At 39.4% G+C, this 20,937-nt stretch overlaps 2 protein-coding genes and 1 long non-coding RNA gene across 4 annotated transcripts; 1 reads left to right on the top strand and 2 right to left on the bottom strand.

Annotated features, from left to right (window-relative positions):
• Positions 1-150: 150 nt before the first annotated feature.
• Positions 151-4,703, bottom strand: LOC115570073 (uncharacterized). Its single transcript, XR_003981694.1, has 2 exons — positions 3,794-4,703; positions 151-823 (listed from the first exon to the last, which is right to left on the bottom strand). It is a non-coding gene; the product is annotated as an uncharacterized LOC115570073 (long non-coding RNA).
• LOC115570072 (uncharacterized) lies at positions 3,352-10,677 on the top strand. The gene is made up of 5 exons (XM_030398335.1): positions 3,352-3,606; positions 4,695-4,829; positions 5,833-5,922; positions 7,290-7,409; positions 8,394-10,677. Exons 1-5 carry the CDS (start codon positions 3,604-3,606, stop codon positions 8,598-8,600), a joined length of 555 nt encoding a protein of 184 aa, XP_030254195.1. The 5' UTR covers positions 3,352-3,603; the 3' UTR covers positions 8,601-10,677.
• zc2hc1a (zinc finger, C2HC-type containing 1A) lies at positions 10,202-20,264 on the bottom strand. 2 transcript variants are annotated; one of them, XM_030398333.1, is made up of 10 exons: positions 20,134-20,264; positions 19,413-19,486; positions 18,152-18,268; positions 17,510-17,539; positions 14,605-14,746; positions 14,138-14,280; positions 13,634-13,739; positions 13,403-13,478; positions 13,010-13,114; positions 10,202-11,875 (listed from the first exon to the last, which is right to left on the bottom strand). In XM_030398333.1, exons 1-10 carry the CDS (start codon positions 20,150-20,152, stop codon positions 11,740-11,742), a joined length of 948 nt encoding a protein of 315 aa, XP_030254193.1. In that variant the 5' UTR covers positions 20,153-20,264; the 3' UTR covers positions 10,202-11,739. The 2 variants fall into 2 exon arrangements, with proteins under 2 accessions (XP_030254193.1, XP_030254194.1); XM_030398334.1 differs by lacking the exon at positions 17,510-17,539.
• Between the last annotated feature and the right edge of the window lie 673 nt (positions 20,265-20,937).

Genomic DNA, 20,937 nt, shown 5'->3' with positions numbered 1-20,937 from the left:
CTCAGATGCAGTATTTTTTGGCAAATGAATTACCTTGAGCCAAAATGCAACCTGAGTCAGCACAGCCTTTTCTCTCTCTTGTTGCTTGCTCTCTGCCTTGATTAGTTAATCTGTTTTTAAAAAAAAAACGTATGAATAAAGTTCACTTTCTTTAGAATACAAGGGCCCCTTTTATTTTATTATTCTGGTTTAATAAAAAAACAAAAACCTTTTCAATCTGTTTAGAGCGACAGGTTACATTATCTGTCATGTTACATCATTTACTGTAATAGTAGAGGTCAAATGAATCTTTCAAATACAATTCAGTGTCTATCCTATGATTGGTGGTTGCACCATTCCTTATCTCTAGAAAGAAGCCACACGGAATGTACAGCAACCTAGTAAATACTTTCCTGTCTGCACATGGCAAACCTTGCCTAACTGGAACCCTTGCCATAACAAACATACAACAATTTTTATCATTTGCGGTGCTTTGTGCACTTGTTCTAATGATTTACATGTATCCTCAACATTACAGAATAATACTGAAACTGGACATGTATGCATCTGCACGCTGACGATAACCCCCGGACAGTACAAACTGAAATATAATGTAATAACTTTACCACCTCCCATAATCTACGTCTCAGTACACCCCACACATACTTTGTAAGTGAATCACAAAGCACCAGGAAACAAGAGGAATCTTGCTCAGAAACATCATCTGCGCCTCTGATTGCTGTTGTCATGGTTCATCAGATCACCATTAGGTCCCACGCTGCAAGGCTTCCCGACACCACTGTCATAATCTGATGGATGTCTTTAATTACTGTGGGCTCTAGCACTGTAACACACACACACACACACACACACACACACACACACACACACACACACACACGTTATTCCGGTCTAGTGGAGAAAAAAAGTGTGTTTCCAAATTTGGTGACTGTTTTTTCTGATGAACTGAGGGATTAAGTGTTCCTGTATGGGTTCTTCTTCAGTTTAGTAAACTATGTAAATCCCCTGGGATCAGCTCGTAAATGCTGCGATTTATTGGCACAGCATCTATGCAGAATATCCAGCAAAAAATGTTGTTCAATGTGTGTCATTTTCAAAGTTGGCAGCGATCAGTGACATTCTATTATCTGTAAGTGTCAGTAAAAATGCTTGGTTCTTATATTTAAACTCTGTGCCTCAGCTGCAAATGTTCTGTACTGCTCTCCCGACGCCTGTCCTGTTTCGAATAGAAAATAACATTTTGGGAGGATGAATATTTGAATAATTTACAACTTTACAAGGTAGATCGACACCGGACAACGAAATTTAGGATTTCAGACAGGACAACCTACTGAAAAATGTTCTGTTTTATCTACAGCGATAGTGACGAACCATCAATGTTCAGTCCAGATGTGAACTCATAAATTATATCGACACTGTTTTCATTAACACTCTATTAGAGATGTATGCATACCATTTTTCCCTTCCTAGAACCAAACTTTAAGTATGCCGGATACCGACCCAGTACCACTGTGTTAAAATTGGATATTACGTTTCAGATGTAATTTTAGTAATATAACTCACTTAAGGGTACTAGCAACTTATAAAAAGAATGTTATTACAAGTTATTTGTTGCTTAGTCGGTTGTCCTTGCAGATGGCATTTATTGCTCTTGAGCTGTTATCTTCATATGTGCAGAGGTGTGGTACTAAACTGGCAAGACAAAACTATTTAATTGCTCCAAAGGACAAATTAAAGGCTAAAGGTGACTGAACGTGTATAGTTTGTGTGTATGTGTGTACATAAACCTGAGGGTTTTTGAACATGAGAAAGTTCAAAAATCATAAGAGAGAGTCGTATTAGTTTTTTTTGTTTTGTTTTTACAAAAGGCAGGTACAATAAATAAAAAATACAATAAAACAGGTGATAAGTTAATAGCATATGTTATCATCGCAGTGTCAAGGGCATTTCATCTTACTAACTACAGCCAGACATTTACCAAAAGGGCCCACCGGGTTGATGGGTGTCCCTGAAACTGGTTTGTATTTCAGAAGGTAGTGACCGTACTGAGGAAATCAGACTCTTGTCTTGTGATGTGTTTCAGTGAAAGAACTGTTCTAAAAAGCAGAGTGAAAATTTAGAGGACTTATTCTTAATTGTTGAAGTGAAGTATTCAGATTATTTACTTAAATTAAAGTAGCCATAACACAATTTTCACAAGTTTCAAAAGTAAAAGTACTAGTGCCGGTCAGTGTTTTACTATTACATCTGATGTTTCTGGATTCATATTCCTGCTGCAGTCATGAGAATGTTGCATTTTACTGCTGCGGACGTTTCTTGTTGAGCGTACAACTTGACTGTTGTGTAGTTAATCTAAAGCAATGCCTCACATTCTTTAAAGCAATCATACGGTGCTTCACTGTCATGTGAGGCTCTCACTGTTTCTGAATAGATTATTTAGTTTTAGAGGGAGGGGAATTTTCTCAACCCATAAAGGGACACTTCATCCTTTAACTCATCACAAACATTTACAAACACATTGTTCTCACTGGACAGGAGGGGTAAAAGCACAATATTTGCCTCGGAAATGTAGTGGAGTAGAAGTATAAAGCAGCATTAAATAGAAATAAAGTAAAACGTATCTCCTCAAAGTGGTACTTATGTACAGGACGTGAGTAAATCTACTTAGTTGCGTTCCAACACTTGCATTTTTTCATTCTTGACCAGACTAGCTGTGACACAAATGTGCAGCTCTTAAAAACACGACTGCACTATCTAGAATAATGTGACGCACCATGTGCTGTCTTCAACTCATCCATTTACAAATCTGGAGCGAATCAGTTACATGATCAGTGGCACAGACTCCTGTACACTGACTCACTACCTTCCAAGTTAAAGAACAATCCAAAGGTCCTCAAAATTAGGTTGTGGGCACTGAGAATGAATGAATGAATGAATTCAACTCATCGAGGGGCAGGTGAGCAAGGCACTCAGCTACTGACTGCGCCAGATGCTTCACTCAGGCAGCAGCCCTCAGTGTGAACATGCATGTGATATATGCCGGGGTCATTGCTGAAATAGAGCGTTTTGGGTTTTTTTCAATGAATGAATCAGCCCATCAGCCTTAATGCACGTCCCGCAGCTGTGTAACGCACAGTATATGAAAAAAACAGAAACAAGTCCACCACTTGAGCCACAAAACAGCTTTGCCTCTATCCATTACAACAACCAGGGATGCCAGCAAAAAAATAAATAAATAAAAAATAATAAAAGTACTGGGTTGACCACGCGTGTCACCCCTGTTTCACACGTTTATTCGTCTGGCTGTAAAGTGAAACCTCTGGTGGAGAGGACGGAAGTAAAAAAAAAAATCACATGCTGTGGTTGAACGGCTGCGTTACGCAGGACGTGGGGAACGGACTGTAATGGCAGAGAACGAGAAGCCACTACAACCGCACCGACTGTGAGAGCACCAGTGTTCGTGGGTGTATGTGTGAGTGTGGGTGTGTGTGTGTGTGTGTCTCCACGGTGGAAAGCCGAGCTGACCGAACACCTGGGCAGCGATGAAGACACGCGCGAGGTTTCCAGCTCCAGCCCGCGGTGAATATGAATGAAGAATGACCAATGGTGAGTACAGTGACAGCGCTGCCTGCGGGTTAAGTGGCATTTAAGCGGTGACGCACCTAATTAAACCGACTTTAACTGCACCAAATACGCGCCGAATAAAAGCCGAAGTCCTGTCAGTGTCGGAGCGGGGCAGATACAGCACACACACGCAGTCTGTACGGTCCAAAGCAGTGTTTACCAAACTTACCGGGGAGTTCACTCCGCACGCATCCGTCCCCATGCCTTCTCCGCCGAGCGACTGGCTGGTTTGCTGTATGTTGAAGACTTCAGTGGTTTTCACAGTAGGGGATTTCCGAGTAAATAATTCCCAGTCAGAAGGAAACCGAAATAGGTTTGGGATTTACGGGAATTGCTCTTGGTTTACAGGAACAGACACATCCGTGTTGGAGACTGCGTTGCGTTCAATTTGTAATGTAGTTGTAATGTTGAGGTGCAGAGGTGACAGCGCAGCACAAAACCAGTCACATTCAGGGTGTTGTAGCCTCGGCTTTTATTGGATTATAATTGCTGATGCGTTCACGTGAAAGCAACATATAATGTTGTGGTCAGTACTTTGCACACTGCAGGGTGATTTATTCTCTAACCATGCACCACATCTTAAAAAATGATTATGTGTTTTGTATGTTAAATGTTAATCCTCTTTGTGACTAAAGCAAAGAACTAATGATTTGTAAAGAAATGTAGTGCAGTAGAAAATGCACAGTTTCCCTCTGAAGGTGCAACTGAATGAAAATATTAAAGTAAAAGTACTTGTACTAAGTTACTTTCCATCACTAGATTTACATGTGGCATTAAGACATGGCAGGGGCACTGACTTAGCTGACAAAGTAAAAATCATTGTAATTTCCTTTAAACTGTTATGTGGACCAAGATTATTCAAATAAATTTGAGCCATCTCAGTAATTGAGTGGGAGATTTAGACTGCTTTGATCATGCTGCCATGCAGTCCACACGAACAAAGTTGCACTATAATGAATGGATGTTCAGAACGCAAGTGTTATTAGTTCATTATATGAAAAAGAGCTCTACTGTAAACTTCAGCTGACTGACCTCTCTGTCTCCCTCTCTCCCTGACCTCAAACTCTCAGCCTCTTCTTCGCATCAGTCTTCTTGTTCTTCTGCTTCTACCTCTATCTCTGTCCCTGTCCTGTGACACCATCAGGCCTCCGACTGACGTTAGCGAAGATTACAAGGCAACCATCCGCACTGATCTGGAAAACACCGTGAGTGAGACACCAATAAAGTTAATTTTTGCCATCTAGGGAAATCTGCTTGTATTGTTGTGTGTTAAGAGGCAAGGATTATTGCCAGGAAATGACAGCTCATGGGATCAGTCCCATCTAATGGAGGACAAGATGCAGCACAGATCTTGAGCAGAGAATAGATCCAGAATCATGTCTGGTTTGAAATCTCATCACTAAAGGGGGGGACGGGGTACAGAAATACTGTAAAGAGAAGCAGGCAAGTTGGAGCAGCATCATGCAAAAGCAGCTGCAACCTAATATTAGGTATTAGATGTTAGGCAGTTTTTGTGCATTTCGTCAACTCTTTCCCCTTCCTTATTTATTTATTTATGTATGATTATTATGTACTTTTTTTCAAGTGAAACTAAGGCAAAACAAAACAAGGTGATTTGCACGTTTACATGAAGTCGGAAAAAGATACTCTCATGGTGAATCATTCCCATCAACATGCAGGTTTAAGCTAAACTTTTAAATATGGTATGTCACACATTTTTTATATAACCAAAAGAGAGCACCTTAACACCGTCAACATAACCTCAAACACTGAAATGTTTTCTCAAAGATAATTTATATATTCAAAGCTTTATTTAAAGGTCTGATTTTTGTGTCTCATTGCCAACGGGTCAAATACCCAGGCTTTGGGAATGTAGGTGGGGTTGGACTTCATCCTAAAGTGTCAATATATGAAGAGTTGGGAGTGAGATTGAACAGTCAGCCTTATTACAAATAGGACCTCAAAGATTCTGGGAACCAGTTGAGGGAAGTCCTTATTTTCAATGATGCTGAGCACAAACAGAGACATCAAGCAAGCAAACAAACAAACCAGATACAAGCTGAAGCACAAATATACAGTTGCAAGCCAATAGTGGATGGTAATTTAATAATTAACAAAAGTTTAGACTTGAAACTGGCTGCCCTCTTCTGCAAAATTCTTAATTTGTATGACTAATATCTACCCCTGTAATGCTTCATTTCATTCAAGGGAGAAAATATCACAACCTCGCTGCAAACCATATCCTGCCCTAAGAAGATATACAGGCTACAGAACTGCACGTCCAACGATGTGGTGGTGGTGAGTAATAATTATTCTGTAGATGTAAGCTAAAATGTTTCTGGTGTACATGTAATTCCTTTCCTTTTTATTAAGTTATTTGCTTGGTATCATTTATTAATGTTTTTAATGTCTAAATTATTATCAAAAATGTACACTAAGTGACCATAAAAACAGAGACCCTGACAAGTCAAGTGAATAACATTGATCATCTTGTTACAATAAAATGTTTTGTTGGGAAAGCTTAGGTCGTGGAACCCCCTACCCAAATACTTGAAGTGCAAGTACACTCCCTTGGGGCATATAGCGTTTCCTGATGACACTACCCACCCCAGAAGGACAATGCGCCCTGCTACACCGCAAAAACTGTTGCCCTGAGGAATATGAAAAAGAGCTCAAGGCCCCCCCCAATTTCCTCAGTTCTCAACCCAGTTGACCACCTCTGGGATGTGCAGGAACAAGTCCAATCCATGGATCAGACTTGAGTCTGATTCATTGAGGCATAGAAACAGGACCTCTGTGGGTGTCCTGTGTTGTCTGGTACCAGGGTGTTCGCAGTCTATCTTTTGAGTCCTGTGGGTAGCAAGGTGGGGCCTCCATGGGTTGGACTTGTTGTGGCACATCCCAAGATATTCAGTCGAATTGGGATCTGCAGCAGTTGGATACCAGGTTTGTGTCTTGGGCTCTTTTTCATGTTCCTCAGGTGCTGCGTTGCAGGGCCTAGTGTCATAGGAAAGTGCTGTTCCAATTAGGGTGTGTGCTTGGGTGGGTGATTTCAGTCAAGTGGCATCCACCTGAACACTAGACCCAAAGTTTCTCAGCAGCAGCATTTTAACAAAATGTTTAATGTTGTGGCTCATCGCTGTGTATGCAACAGCAACTCAATTTCCAAAACTTTACTTAACACATGAGCAGATTCAAAACCTCCAAGGGCCCCAAAGGGGTCAGCAAGTCCAAAGATGTCACTGTTCCAGACCACCAGAAAAAGAAAAATATTAATCTCATTCAACACCTTTGTGATGGATTTGCTTGTGACAGCAAGCCTATTGTGGAGCATCAATCCATTATTTGGCCAACTTTGTCGTGTGAAGCTCTGTTCTTTCACACAGTCAGCCACCTGTAGCTCTGTATTCATTGGTTTACCTGCATTAACCCAAAACCAGCTCAAACATTATTGGTCAATACAACTCAGACTATACACGGGAACCAGAACACTTATGATACCAAAAATATTTTCCCTTGCCCACAGATTCTACATGCATATGCAGATATCTGTTTATAGAGATCATTAAATGTGCTACTGATTGTAGGGCCCTAGTTTTGTGGTCACAAAGGGTGTAGACTCTGAGTGAAATGTTGCAAATGACTCATAGACCTATGTTTTGCAGGTTATTGTGAGCAAATTGCACAGCCTGTCCTGCAAAATGAAGAATTTAAGGCTTCCCAACACGGACACATTGGCCAAATCTGTCCTATACTCAATACATTGCCCTTGTCCTAAGAGGCCGGTAAGTCTGAGCACATTAATATAAATCTCTGTGTAGATGTTGTTTCTTTTTTGTACTTTTCCTATGAAACTTTGCAAGGTGCAGCCGCAGGATCACTCACTTCCAACTTAAGATAGTAATTCTTTCACTTTCTGTGTGAGAGACGTTGGCATTATTTAGGAGATCAGTGGAATGTTGGCAGGCTGTCCTAGTGGGTGACTCACTGAACCTAGCCGGTCGATTGTGCGAGTGTATCCAAACATGAGTCTATTTGTTTCACACAGGACAACTTGGGCCAAACAAGCTACAACAGAAAAGAGACGGTATTCATATTATGCCTCTCTTTGCACTGTTAGGAAAAAAACATTTGTGAAGGGACATTCGGAGGGAGGAACTAGAAATCAACTTAGTCATTTGGAAGCCTTTTGGTTTTGGAAGCATATTCACCTTAATAGTTTCAAGTTTCTTTCTTAGTCACACTGAAATGTCATGAACTGTACAGAGACCATGTTTCCATATGTACTTGTTAACTCTGTAATATGCTGCAGAAATGAAACAAAATTGAATTTAAGTGATGAGCATTATCCAAAAATTTCACGCAAAACCACACTCTGACCCTGGTTCAGTGGCGTATTTCATTTTGAACAGTGCAGGATCGAAATCAAATTTGATGATTCAGGCTTTGAATCATAGGCCTCATCAGACCAGCATAGGTTTAAAATACTGGCTCACGAATGGTTGGTTTTGAGCCCTTTTAAGGCTATCTTTTGCCATTTTATCAAACATACTGTACTTTGGTACGAACTCTATATACGGTAAGCAGAATGGTATTCTGTGATTCAGGGTTGTCAGAGATCAGATTTTGAAAGTGGAGTGGGCCTTGTTTGACCTTAAACTGATAAGTGATAAATATGCACTTTAACCTCGCTGATATTCATGAGATTACAAAACTAAACTCAACACTAATTGGTACATTGTGTTTGTTTGTTGACTTCTATTGACTAGACTGCAGAGCCCATGGCGAGGTTGAAGACGAAGAGGATGGCAAAGAGACAAAAGAGGAACGAAAGGAAAACATTAAGGAGGGAACTTTGCAAAGCTAAGGCAATCGTGTCTGCTATGAATGGATGCTACCAGATGCTCAATAGTCTATTGGCAACCTGCAACCAAGCACGTTGTGAAGCAAAAAAACTTCCTGTCTCTCCTATGTAGTCCTTCACTGGATTACGCAAGAGGAAGCTTCCACTTCATTTAAGCTATCCTGTCAAGTACCAGTATATATCTCTTGCAGCTGTTTTTGGTGTTGTATGACTACTGACTCTTCAGATAAGTTTCCAAGCTACACAGACACAAGCTATTAAGCTGACCGGAAAAGTTCCAAGGCGGCCCAACGAACCTGACTCTCAGACAGTGCTGTACAGCATATATCACCCGCTACAATGCAGATTTCACAGGAATGTCTAATGGACATAAAAGGTGCACACGGTACAGTGCAATGAAGCTCTTTTGGAAGGTGTATTTAAAAGGGAAACTGTTTTATAAGGTTTTAAGTTGCAAACGTGCAGCAAAAACACTTTTTTTTTTTAAAGCGGTTTGATTGTGAAAAAGATTTCTTGCACTTGGCGATGACTGCTAAAGCATGACCAGGAAATATTAAGGTGCTCAATAACAGTTTTGCTTTCACTTTGGATGAGAATGACTAGCCCTGGCACATCGTTGTTATCTTAGTTATCTAAAGCTCCCTTGTTTTTGTTTTCAGGGGTTGTTTTAGGCTCCCTGTCAAGTCATCTCTTTTAGATGACATTAAGCTGATTAATCATTGAGCATGATTGATACTTTGAAAGCACATTCTGCCACAGATGGTTGACTTTAGCTTGCATAAGTGATTCCATTCTGGGACACATCCGAGAAGCATTCAGGTGAAGATTTGATTTATGGTGCCTGCCTAATTATAAAAGAAAGATCTTGTAGGCAATGTACTGTAGCTTGGGGGGGCCAAGAAGTGCCACATTTTTTGTTTTACATTATTTTATTTTTATAATTCCATTTGTTGGTTTGTGGACCAGAAACACACACAAAAAAAAACCCAAAACACAAACACATAAGCTCGCAGCCTTTGACTTCTGGTTCCCAATCGTCTGGTTCCAGCTACCACTTTCAGTGTAGCACCCATTTTCTCTTCCCATCACAAATACATACATGCATTATCATGTAGCTAATTTTCTTTTGTTAAATGTATATTTGCTTTAAGCACATAAAGTAACTATAAATGTTTATGACCCGTGGCATACATATTGCAAATATATTTATATGATAACAAAGCAAAGGCGTAGTTTTTTACTTGATGGCGGTATTACTAGATTGTCTACAGTTAGCAGACACTTAAGATAATTTAAACCAAATTGTAGACAACTAATCTTTAGACAAATCCATCTTTTTGTTACTAAAGCATTGCATGCACATAAAAAGGTACATAAGTAGTGCATGTGGTTCTGTGCAGAGATGAGTTTTTATGTAAGGTTATGGTTATTACAGTGAGTAAGGTTAGTCTTCATTTTTCTAAAAGGTAATAGCAAGTTTAAAGTAGGAAGACAGTATTAGGTATGCTGACTTTTAAGCAGAAGAGCTTGACTTATTTTGACAAAAAGAACTTACCAAAAAATAAACAGCATTTGATAAAATGCTCACAAAGTCAGATTCAACGTTTTTTCAATTCAATTTAATTTAAGACTTAAAAGGACCTGCAGATATTAGATAACAGGATTGTATACTTCCTCTCTCTTCAACAGACACTCTCACAACTCCATCACAGCTGTCGTCATAGAAATTTATTTATGTTGGATAGACATGGAGTTAAGTGCACAACCGTATCCAGGCCAACAAATGTTGCAATCAGTACACAAAAACACAACAGTCCAGTCTGTTTCAACATTTGTTGTCATGTAACATAAATACAGTTTGCTTCGTGGAACTTGAAACGAAAGCCTTACACCTTAAAGATTATTAAACATAACCACCGTTAATTAACATCAACTGTTTACCACTTAGTGTTCCACCTGTACCTGAACTGTGTGGGGTCATAAATAGTGTTTGTTATATCAAGCAGAGAAATAAACCATTCCCCTTATAGAGCATGGAAAATTAGTTCAGTGTTCCTATTGTCTTTAATTATCCTAAAGAATTGAATACTGACTAAATAGAAACACTGACATGGAAAAAGCAAATGCAACACATCCAGGTGCATTTAGGTTTCATGCAAATCCAAATAAAAATATTATAATTCTGCAGAGCATTGACAAAAAAAGGTGCAGTCATTGTTCATTGAGTAAAAATGGATAAGGGAAAGGGAATAAGAAAATAAATAACCCATCACATTGTATATGGGATTAAAAAGGTTTGAGCAAATGCTACATTTGTCTAGAAAAGTCAGGCCTATGATAATTACAAACTTTGACTGTAAAGTGATCTTAAAGGGAGCACTGACCTTTTGACAGCTAGTTAGTTTTTGGACTGGTTCCTGTAAAAACAAGGTGATAATCTTTCCAAAATTTCCAAAACATTTCCTTTTAGAAACCACACTGTTTTCTTCAGTAGTCAATCATATTGCACATCAACATATTCTGTTTGTGAGTAAGCGGAGGCCAACAGGATTCAGGAATGCATTTCAGGTCACAGCTAATGGGGGACTGAGATACAGGCGCCATGACATGCAGCTCTAATGAGTCATCTTACACTTTTAGCTCTTACAACACACCTCTGAGCCTTTACCTACTCTTTTCCCTAACCTCTTCTTAAGATGCGCCGATAGCTTTCCATTGCTGATATTGTCTGTGTTCTATAGGGTTATTAATATTAATTATTGTCCAGTGACAATATTAAATGAAGCTTTTGTAATAAAAACAGACTAATTTCACGGCTATAATGTTCATGTGTCTGAGATGGTGAAAACAGGAGCGATGTTGTGGGCAATTTCAGCAATAAGAAGGAAGCTAATTAAAAGCTAACTGTGTGGGTTGTTCCTGTGCCAGCCATATCACACAGTTTAGCATAACTTTATACCAGATCAGTTCACAACTGAGATCCATCAATTTGTACTACTCTGAAATTGTACAGCAACTAAACAGCTAAACAAATATTTTGAAGAAGAAGAAGCAGAAGAAGAAAACACAGAATCAAAGGGTTTCCTGCCGATGAAACCACTTTACTGCCGTGACATTAGACCCAAGTGTGAGAGTACAGATGGATGTAACTTTTAAAAAAATCTTAATAGTGCTTCGCGAAACCCTCTGATGCTAGGTTGAGTACTGGTGCATCCCTACATTCTTCTGGTTTCTCCTCCTTCCGACCTCCATCAGATACACATCCTCCGGACCCCACACTCACAGCAGAATTTGGCGGATTCAACAGGGTATTTGGTCCCACAAGCATGACAGAACTTGCTCTTCATCCCGCCGTTTCCAACTTCGTTCACGCCATCAACATCATTCCTGAGAAACAGAAAAAAGTTGACCAGATAGTGATAAAACATGCAAACAAAAAGTTACTTCAACCCCTTAGAACGGATGGAAGTAAATGTTTTACTGTTTAGTTGCTGTGCAATTTCAGAGTTTTATGTCAAAGTAGTAGGTGGGGATTTCAATGTAATGCTAAGGTACTTCAAGCTTTCCTACAATTTGTACCACAAGCACTTCATTCATTCATGATTGTGGTAGAAATGTATGGTTATGAAGAAACCTGTGAGGTCTTAGTCTCAGCCTTCATAGGTGGCATGCTTTATTTTGGGAGGCTGTGGTGCTCAGGGTTAAAGATAAGATGGGACCTTGGACATCATCCTCTCAAAACAACACTGACTAAGAGTTACTCAGTGTTTTTGCCTCCAAATAAAACATATCTTAGTGCATGTTCCCGAATAGCGCAGGTTGTTTGGCCTGGTGTGACTGTGGGATAGGACTGGTGCCCACCAGACCATCCCACTTCAAAAGGTGGGTCTCATTCTGCGCAGGCTGAGCAACCACAGGATTTTTGAAAATAGATTTTCAAACGGTTACATCAGTAACAGTTAATTAATCTGGTGATCGTAAACCTTTCAGAAGGCAATCTTATTTATTCAGCACAGTTTTAACAACTGAAACTTGTAAAACAAGTCCATACAACCAATACATTTTAAGAGCTACCCATTTGTGAGAAACAGTATGTGTTATGATACAAATAAAATATTTTTCCCTTCGTCTGGACCAAATGGACCGACTACAGGTGTATAATCACCCTTATTCATCCAAAAGAGGACTGACCAAGTGTTCCCCTTTTTTTCATGTTTTACATATTAAATATGCAAGCTGCATAGTTTCTTTTGGTTAAGGCATCATTCTGGTAGACCATGCATATAGGAAACTAAGTAAGCTAATTCAAATCAACTACAGCCAAGTTCACAATATCTGTAAGTCAAATCAGAGCTCTCTTGTACAGTTACACAACAGTTTACAGAAAGGGAGCCGAACGTGTATGTAATACACCAACAAACCACAAGAGGTCAGGATAGTTTAGACTGTATGGTGCTATGGTATGGTTCATTCTTGCAGTATTGTGTTTTTTGGAGCAAATGTGTGAGTTAAGTGGCTTACCTAGATATGTAGGTGTCTACTTTCTTCTTGTTGAGACCTATTCCAGACTGAGTGTTCCTCACAGAGCCATAGCCAGAGCTCACTGCTCGGGTCTTATTTCCCACACTGAGGGCAAAAATGTGGGGAAAATACAGACAAGGACATGTCAAATGCAAACCACTGGGAGGATCAGATTCATAGACAGAAGTTTTAAGCTGCCACTGAACCATGCTATTCACAGATGTGACATGTTAAGTTTCTAATGCCATCAGTTTAGTCAAATGGTGTGTTAATATTTTATGATAATGTCTTTCTATCATAAAGTAGTCGCTAATGAATACAAGAAACACAGAAACTACGTCTACTGTGTGTGTGTGTGTGTGTGTGTGTGTGTGTGTGTATATTTGCAATGACCCTGATGGAGGGCTTGTGAGGCCGGAGGGATTACTCCTCATTGAACCTGCAGAAGAGGTCTTACTAGATGGGATTCCTAGAGCAAGAAAGAGAGAGAGAAAAAAATTAGCCAGTCATACATAAACATGTCACTGTGGGCCATGTATAATTGTAGCCCAACCAGTGTTGCACGATTTGAAAAAATCTGGCACAAATATACAGAATGCACAATCAGCACAGCTGTGGCCTCACCAGTGGGCTGTCCGAGGCCTGATCTCTGGGGTAAACGAGACGAGGCTGAAGGGATGGTTGACACAGCATGAGTGTCAGCCTTCTTTGCAGGAGTAGAAGGCTTGAACTGAAGACAAAAAGAGAAAATAAATGATTAATAAGTATATAACACTAAACAAGTGCTCCTAGCATGAGATGCAAAGCATTAACAAGTATGGCTCGTAAAAGTGTGAGGGTGTGTGTGTGTGAACGCCCAAACGTTACACCCTGTAATACGTAATATGCAATGTGTGGAATGGTTTGGCTTTACAAACGAAAATGGAAAGAAACTCACTGATCCATAGCAAATATAAAAATGTACTCCTACATGGCACACTTGTTTTCTCATCAAAATGGAAAAAGCAGATGTCTAAACCAAAATCTGTTGGACCCTGCTGCTTTTATTGGTTGCCTAGTTAACTGTTGCTATGTGACGGAGATAATTTAACAACCTGTGCATGTGTGTACCTGCGTGCATGTGTGTACCTGTGTGCGAGCAGGTTGCTTTTTTGTATCTCCCGTCTTCCCCTTGTTGGGCATACGGGCATGCTGTTCCTGGCAAAACTTGATGTGTCTATCAGCCGCATTCTCGTTGAACCTCCGCTGACAGTAGGGGCACTGGACATAATCTAGAGACAAAACAGGTGGTGAGAAAATATACTGGGAACTGCATCTACTTTAAAACTTCTACAGTGGCACAAATCCTGCATATGGACAATTTGAAGTTGTGTTGCATTAGGAAAATTTGACTATTTTTTGATTTTTTTCTTGTTCTTTTGCAACTGCAAACATTACAATTTCTGTTCTGAGGGAATGCCATTTCCTTGGTCAATTATGTTTTCTACTTTTACTTACTTAACTGTGGCCCTTGTACAGTAGTCTTAATGCAGTAGTAGTTTTTGTCTACATTCTTTTGGTTCTTATTTCCACTCTCTACAGGAGCTACCCATTACCTGGGTCATATGTAGGAGGAGGAGGTGGGGGTAGTGGTCCTCCATCCTTAATGACCTGACTGACTACCTTGGCAGCCCGTATGGTAGCGATGAAGTCTTCATGTTTCTTGCGCCAGTTGGAAGGTTTCTTAGGAGGTTCGGCCTGGCAGGAGTTAACACAGAGGAGAAGACCTGTTACACCAGCCTGTTTTTTTTTTTTAAACAAATGTTGGACAGCTGTTGCTGCTGTCACTACCCCCATTCACACTGCCTTTTCAAAGCAGGATGCTTGTGCTGATATTCCGCCCCTTCGTATTTATGAAAGAATGAAAGAATGAATTAATGAGTGTCCGGTTTCGTTCCGCTTCTGATCCACCAGCAGATGTAGTAACAGTGCTGAAACAGATGCGAGCCGACTCGTGTGGAAGTGTAAGCCGGCAAGCGCAGGACAGGGGTCTGACAAATAAACAGATCCTTCACTTATCAAATAAAAGAGAAACGTTACAGGACCAGACAACAGTAATGTGGTAGCAGTCCAGAGCTCTCCTGGCCATATCTTCAGTGAATGTCTCCCCAAAAAACAAGATCCTTCTCGACGAGTGAGAGCCAGACAGGGACCCTTAAAGGGTGCTGAAGTTACACCCTTCTGGAGTCCCTCATGGGGCCTTACTTTAGAAAAAATACATAAGGTAATGAATGGAGAAAAGACAAATAATGTTTTGTTCCCACTTAAATTGAACTACTGTACACATATGATGTTTTTTTTAATTTAAGAGATATCCTTTTTCATGTCAAGAAATTTGCAGTTTGTCATAATTAAAGTAAAATACTATCTAGTTTTGTGTTAAACCACTCATCTTGCTCAACACCAACACGGCCGCCGACATATTACAATAATTTTGGTCACATTAACAACTGCAGTTATGTGAAGGGTAGCTAGTCTGTTTTGTGAGCTTCTAATATACAGGACCAGCTCTACAATGTTTAAGTTACGGGTTTTGAGGATCGTTCAACAAGACTGTTGTCTTTGTAGTCTGGGAAACGCCTTAAAAAACCCACAAAGATCAACTGAGGTCACTTCCCCTCTTAGTGCCTCTAAACTCCAAAACATTATTGTTTATTTTCTTATTTCTCCATTATTATGACCTGGAAATTCCTGATATTGAAGTAATTGCTTCATAACTAATGAACTTTATTTCTATCAAGCCTTGATATGTTTAAAAAAAAACAGACAAAAACAAAACAAGCCCCCTGTCTTTCCATGGTGGCAGTCTGTGTGTTATCTAAAGCTGATGACTTCTGACAGAATTAGTTCACTGGATGTCCGCTGAGCTGCTCCTGTAGCAACATGATAACCCTGCTTACTTCCTACTTCCTCAGATATACAGTTACAGTCTTCAGTTTGGTCTTTAGTTCACTGAGACCATTTGTCTGATCATTTTGAGTGTTATAAACCTTATCTACTTTATTTCCTCTAACCACACACTATCTATTATATATTCCTCATTCTCCAAGACCTTGAGTGCATGCTGCACTACATACCCACGTATACACAGAATATCAAATCCTAATGATGTCAATGATGTGGTACGGAGAGTATCACAAAACAACTTGATGTATGTTCTGTGTATGCCTCCAGTGAGGGGATAAAGTGAGTGTGCTGCAGTTACTTGAAGCCAAGAAAAAGAAAGATTATATCCATTTTTCTGCTTGTAATATCTTAGGGGGGAATTCCAGTATTGTTAAAGCAGATATCTGCCAGCAGTCAGATCCACCAGACTCCATTTACAGAAACAGTAACTTTATCACAAAACAAAATAAAACTCACCAAAACCATGCTTGTTTATCTTCCCACTGTTCCAACAATCACCAACTCTGGTTTGGCTCATATCATGGTGTTAGACATGAAAACATTGGGAAAGGTGTGGACATCACAGAACCAGCAGGGAGAACAGCATGTAAAGCCATAATATTTTTGGATCTAACACAGTGGATTAAGGGTTTATTTCGATCATACCAGAGATGATTGTGAAAACAATGGAAAGAAGAACTAAGACATTTCTTCTCGGGTGTTTCATTTGTTTCTATTGAGTTTGCGTTAAGTGTGTTTGACAATGATACAATTACTGTTTCTATAAATGGAGTCTGGTGGTTTGGGTTAAATAGGATCTTTTGGTTAAACAAAAAGGATCTTACTCTTCAAAAAGGTCCATCTATGAGGGAATCCTTTCTGTAATTGTGTCAGAAACTCAGAATAACAGTCAGTGGCAAAAAAGGCACTTTTATTGGACATAATTTGTTTTTCAAAATTGCCCTCATTGCATTGCAGCCATTGCAGCCAGTGTTGCGACTGCTGGCTGAGGCAATAACCTTGACCAATTCCAAAACTTTTGTATGTTAGTCATTTTCATATCAAAATACATGAACATACTCTAATCACCATTCAACAACTGCCTAGCAAGAACTTCGAAGTGGGCACAAAAGGATGAGCAAGTCTTGGCTACTCAGAGTCACCTGCTGTGTGCTGTGAGAGTTCTTGACAACCTCTATGAAGATGGTGCCATAAATAAATCTGTGATTTAAAGAGTAATTGCCAAAGAGTAAGAGAGTCTATGACAGGTTCAAAAGAATCTGTGCAGCTTTCGACGATAGACAGTGGTGAGAGAAAATGAATATATAATAGGGAATGATTAATTATTGTCAGTTGTATATTGTAGGAAGATAAGGAAAAAAACACAGCTTCAATGACTTTTAAACTAATCCCACCTCCACCCTATTTTAGCCAATGTTTCAAAGCAAGGGAACTCAGTATTTATAAAGCCAGAAACAGTGAGAGAGTGCCTCTTGGGCATCAGTGGTTAAACTGTGCCAACTAATCATGTATACAGAAAGAGAGGACAAATGAAAAAAAGACGAATCAACTTACTTTTTTTTCTGAAGAAGATGAACTTTGTGACTGAAATACAATTAAGAGTGTTTTACATTTGAGAATAATCTGCCAACACAGAACACTAAATTACCTAAATGGAACAGCAAAGATTAAAAACATGAGCTGTTCACCATAGTAATGATCATAGGCTTGGGTAAATTTCAACAGCTGATTCTCTTCTGAGTTCCAGTGACTTAGGTTGAATGTAATTACAGCAATTGTTCAATTTATAACACCGTACATATGGCAGTAGCTCTGCTGTTCTGACCTGTGTGCCCAAAAAATCTACAGCTCCTCAATTGTGATATGTAATTTATTTCTAAAAAGCATTGTCCAAAGCATTACTCTAAGTATTTCTGTGTAGATATGTATAGTGAATAGATGAATGGATTAATGGCTTTAGATTACAGGTAAATGGGCTATTTTTATCATGAAAGTGGAAGAAAAGTACTTAAAGTGTATAAAATTGTTGAGTGACAACAATGTTTTGGACATGTAACATTCAGCTTAAATTCATCCAATCTTCCAACAGAATTACCAGACTGACTTTGAGCAGTTTTTTCCTCCCATTAATAGCTAAATTTAACTCTCTTGGAATTATGTGTTTGATTTCCCCCCCCTCTTAAGTCGAAGTCTTACCTTTGGTTTGATAGGCTTGAGTGTGGGGATGTCCGTGCCCTCGGCTCTCTGTCTACTGGAATCAAAAACTTTCCTCCTTTTGGTCACTGACTTTTGGCAAATTTTTGTATGCTTCTCCTGTAAAAAGAGCAAAACCATATGCAATGCAAAAGGACTATACACCATACATCTTATTTAATTCCACATGCTCTGGAAACACTTGCCGTCATCTTATTGCCATTATCCTGGCTGTCATTTACATTGAATCACATTTCAAAAATGTTGTTTTTGAAAGGGGAAGATAGCATTACAAACGCAATTTCTGTGACTTCAGCTGCAAAGTAAAGAATGCAAACACTTATTTCAACTGAAATCTAACTGAGAAATTACTTTCAGCAATCTTCTGAATGTTGTATCTCATTGTTTCAAACCTCCTAATGTAGACACAAGTACACATTCCCACATAATACACAGACGCTTCCAAAGGAATGCACCTCCATCAATCTAGCCATTGTCAGCTAATGAGTACTTATATAAAATCATTAATGTGTGCATTTGCATTACTATAAAACAATGTGTTCCAGTTATTGAAATCAATGTAGCTTTGATGTGGCAAATTCCAACTGTGCATTACATTTAGTCATGTTAAAACAGTAAAGTTGTGATGATGGGAAATACATTGTTTCTAATAAAAATATACATTATAATCGTTTTTATCCATCTGTAAAAAATAACTACATAGGCAACCCCAAGTACAAAATGTGTTACTCCATATCAATCAATTATAAATAAGTCATATCCTTTCATGTTGTTATAAGAGGCTCCTTTGAAATTGCTTCAAATGCCAAAACCCAGCAATTGTTTTCAGTTTCATACCCTGGTGATAGATTCTAACAATTCTAACAACCATTACCTACAGTCTGCATTCCCAGGTATACATTTAAGAACACATTCCAGTCCAACAGCATGTCAATTTGTTAACCCCCCCCCCCCCCAACCCCCCCACCCCCCCAACCCCCCCAACCATTACAAAGAGCTCATCACAATGCCCTACTGGCTATTTTGATTTTAGTTAATGACACATGCAAACAGCTGATATCTTGTCAGCTGACAGTAACTGTGGCAAATACTGCCACCACAGAGACCGTTCAACAGTTTTAGTTTAACTAAATCATCTTCAAAATGCCTCTGCTCATACAACCCTGTACATTTCTTCTGGTTACCTTTCATATCTCAATTAATATGTTAGAAATGACAGAGGAGAGCTTATATATTTTTTTACCAGGACTTTGGGGAAGAAAGATCTGTTACAGATGTGGCATTGAACCAGATCCTCAGCAGGAGGTGCCTCGCCCTCTGTAATAACAAGAAATTAAATCTGATATTAGTGAAGGAGGTTAAAAGTCACGGAAAACAGAAAAGTCAGCATTGAGCTGACTACTCCTGTCATACTGAAACATCTGTCGTGTTTAGTCAAACATGCATGAAACATGCTGTCATGAACTATGTTTTGGGCATTGTTGGGACAATGGCCTTACGTTAATGTCATAAAATTAATTCATTTGACTCGGATTCCACCAATAAATCCCAATTACTTGAAACGTGAACGTTAGTCAACAGTGTGCGAGCCAATTTTACACATTCAAATATTCGTGTCGACAGTATTATTCAAAACAATTTATATCCTTTACAACTGTTCCTTGCCGTCCTAACGTTAAGCTAAATCATGATCATTCGTTAGCAGCATTCTAACACTGGATAGCTCCTGTGGCTAACGCAGAGATCACACCCATACAGTCAGCGGCTAGCTTCATCCTTGGCCCTGACGTTTACTAGCATTACTTAAGCTAAATCCCAAACAAAAAGGGAGGTCGCTGACAAAAACTGGGAAGCTAAAACAGTACACGATTCCGCCAAATTGTGAGGACAAATACAGAGAGGTTGTGAGCCCGACGTGGCTACAAAACAGCTCAAATGAACGCTTGAACGGTTGTTTCTCTCACCTTCAAATTCTTCCATCATTAGGTTATCTCTTGTCTGATGCTGCTGCTGTTGTTACAGGCGGCCAAACATGCCCGAGGAAGTGAGAGCATTCATCGCTGTGCACTTCCGGCTTCGTAAGAACACAAAAGAGAGGTCTGAAATCGTGTGGCATTTCCTCTTTTTCTTAAAAACAATCACGATACCCATGGGATGGAACAATATGTCGGCTCTCTGATAGTGTTGTGACAAGTACACACTTTGCTTGGCAGGTTTCTTCCGTATGTACGCAATCTTGCCAAGTTTTATATTATATGCTTTATATTACGAGCATTTTCTCACGCATTTCCTTCATTCAACGATCAGTTTGATGCTATTCTAAATAATTAACGATTCACGTTGTGTTTGTAGGCTCCTGTATTCATGGGACGTTATAATTCAGGTCTAACAGACAAGTGTTTTCGTAGGCTGGGATTTAAAACGATTTATCTTGACATTACTGATCTTTGGCAACCAATAGCAACGTGATTGTCTGATGCCGCTTCATGTGCTAACATCCTAACATTTCATTGGTTGTTACTTAGCGGATCGTGTCAGTGCAGTGTGTACTTTGGACAGTGGTGGGGCATGGGAGGCAACTCCTGTTTTCTCCAAATATGACCAATTAGGACATCACTTTTGCCACTTTCACATTAATAAGTACTCTTACATCATTTTATGGAAATCTAGTCAATTCAGGTGATTCAAGGGTCCAACAAATAGTGAAATAAATTGAAAAATAAGTAACAGCCTATCATATCCAGATAAAAACGAGTAATGTGTTGTGA

Source organism: Sparus aurata, chromosome 19, assembly GCF_900880675.1.
Source record: "Sparus aurata chromosome 19, fSpaAur1.1, whole genome shotgun sequence".
Taxonomy (NCBI): domain Eukaryota; kingdom Metazoa; phylum Chordata; class Actinopteri; order Spariformes; family Sparidae; genus Sparus; species Sparus aurata.
Note: the sequence above shows the minus strand (reverse complement) of the source record. Positions and strands in the feature narration are given on the sequence as shown.

Excerpts from the sequence above, each read along its gene's own strand:
- LOC115570072 (XM_030398335.1), top strand. Across the intron at positions 4,830-5,832 it reads GCACTGATCTGGAAAACACC|GGAGAAAATATCACAACCTC; the intron begins GTGAGTGAGACA and ends ATTTCATTCAAG. Across the intron at positions 5,923-7,289 it reads CGTCCAACGATGTGGTGGTG|GTTATTGTGAGCAAATTGCA; the intron begins GTGAGTAATAAT and ends TATGTTTTGCAG.
- zc2hc1a (XM_030398333.1), bottom strand. Across the intron at positions 13,479-13,633 it reads AGGCCTCGGACAGCCCACTG|GAATCCCATCTAGTAAGACC; the intron begins GTGAGGCCACAG and ends TTCTTGCTCTAG. Across the intron at positions 13,115-13,402 it reads CTCACAAGCCCTCCATCAGG|TGTGGGAAATAAGACCCGAG; the intron begins GTCATTGCAAAT and ends TTTTGCCCTCAG.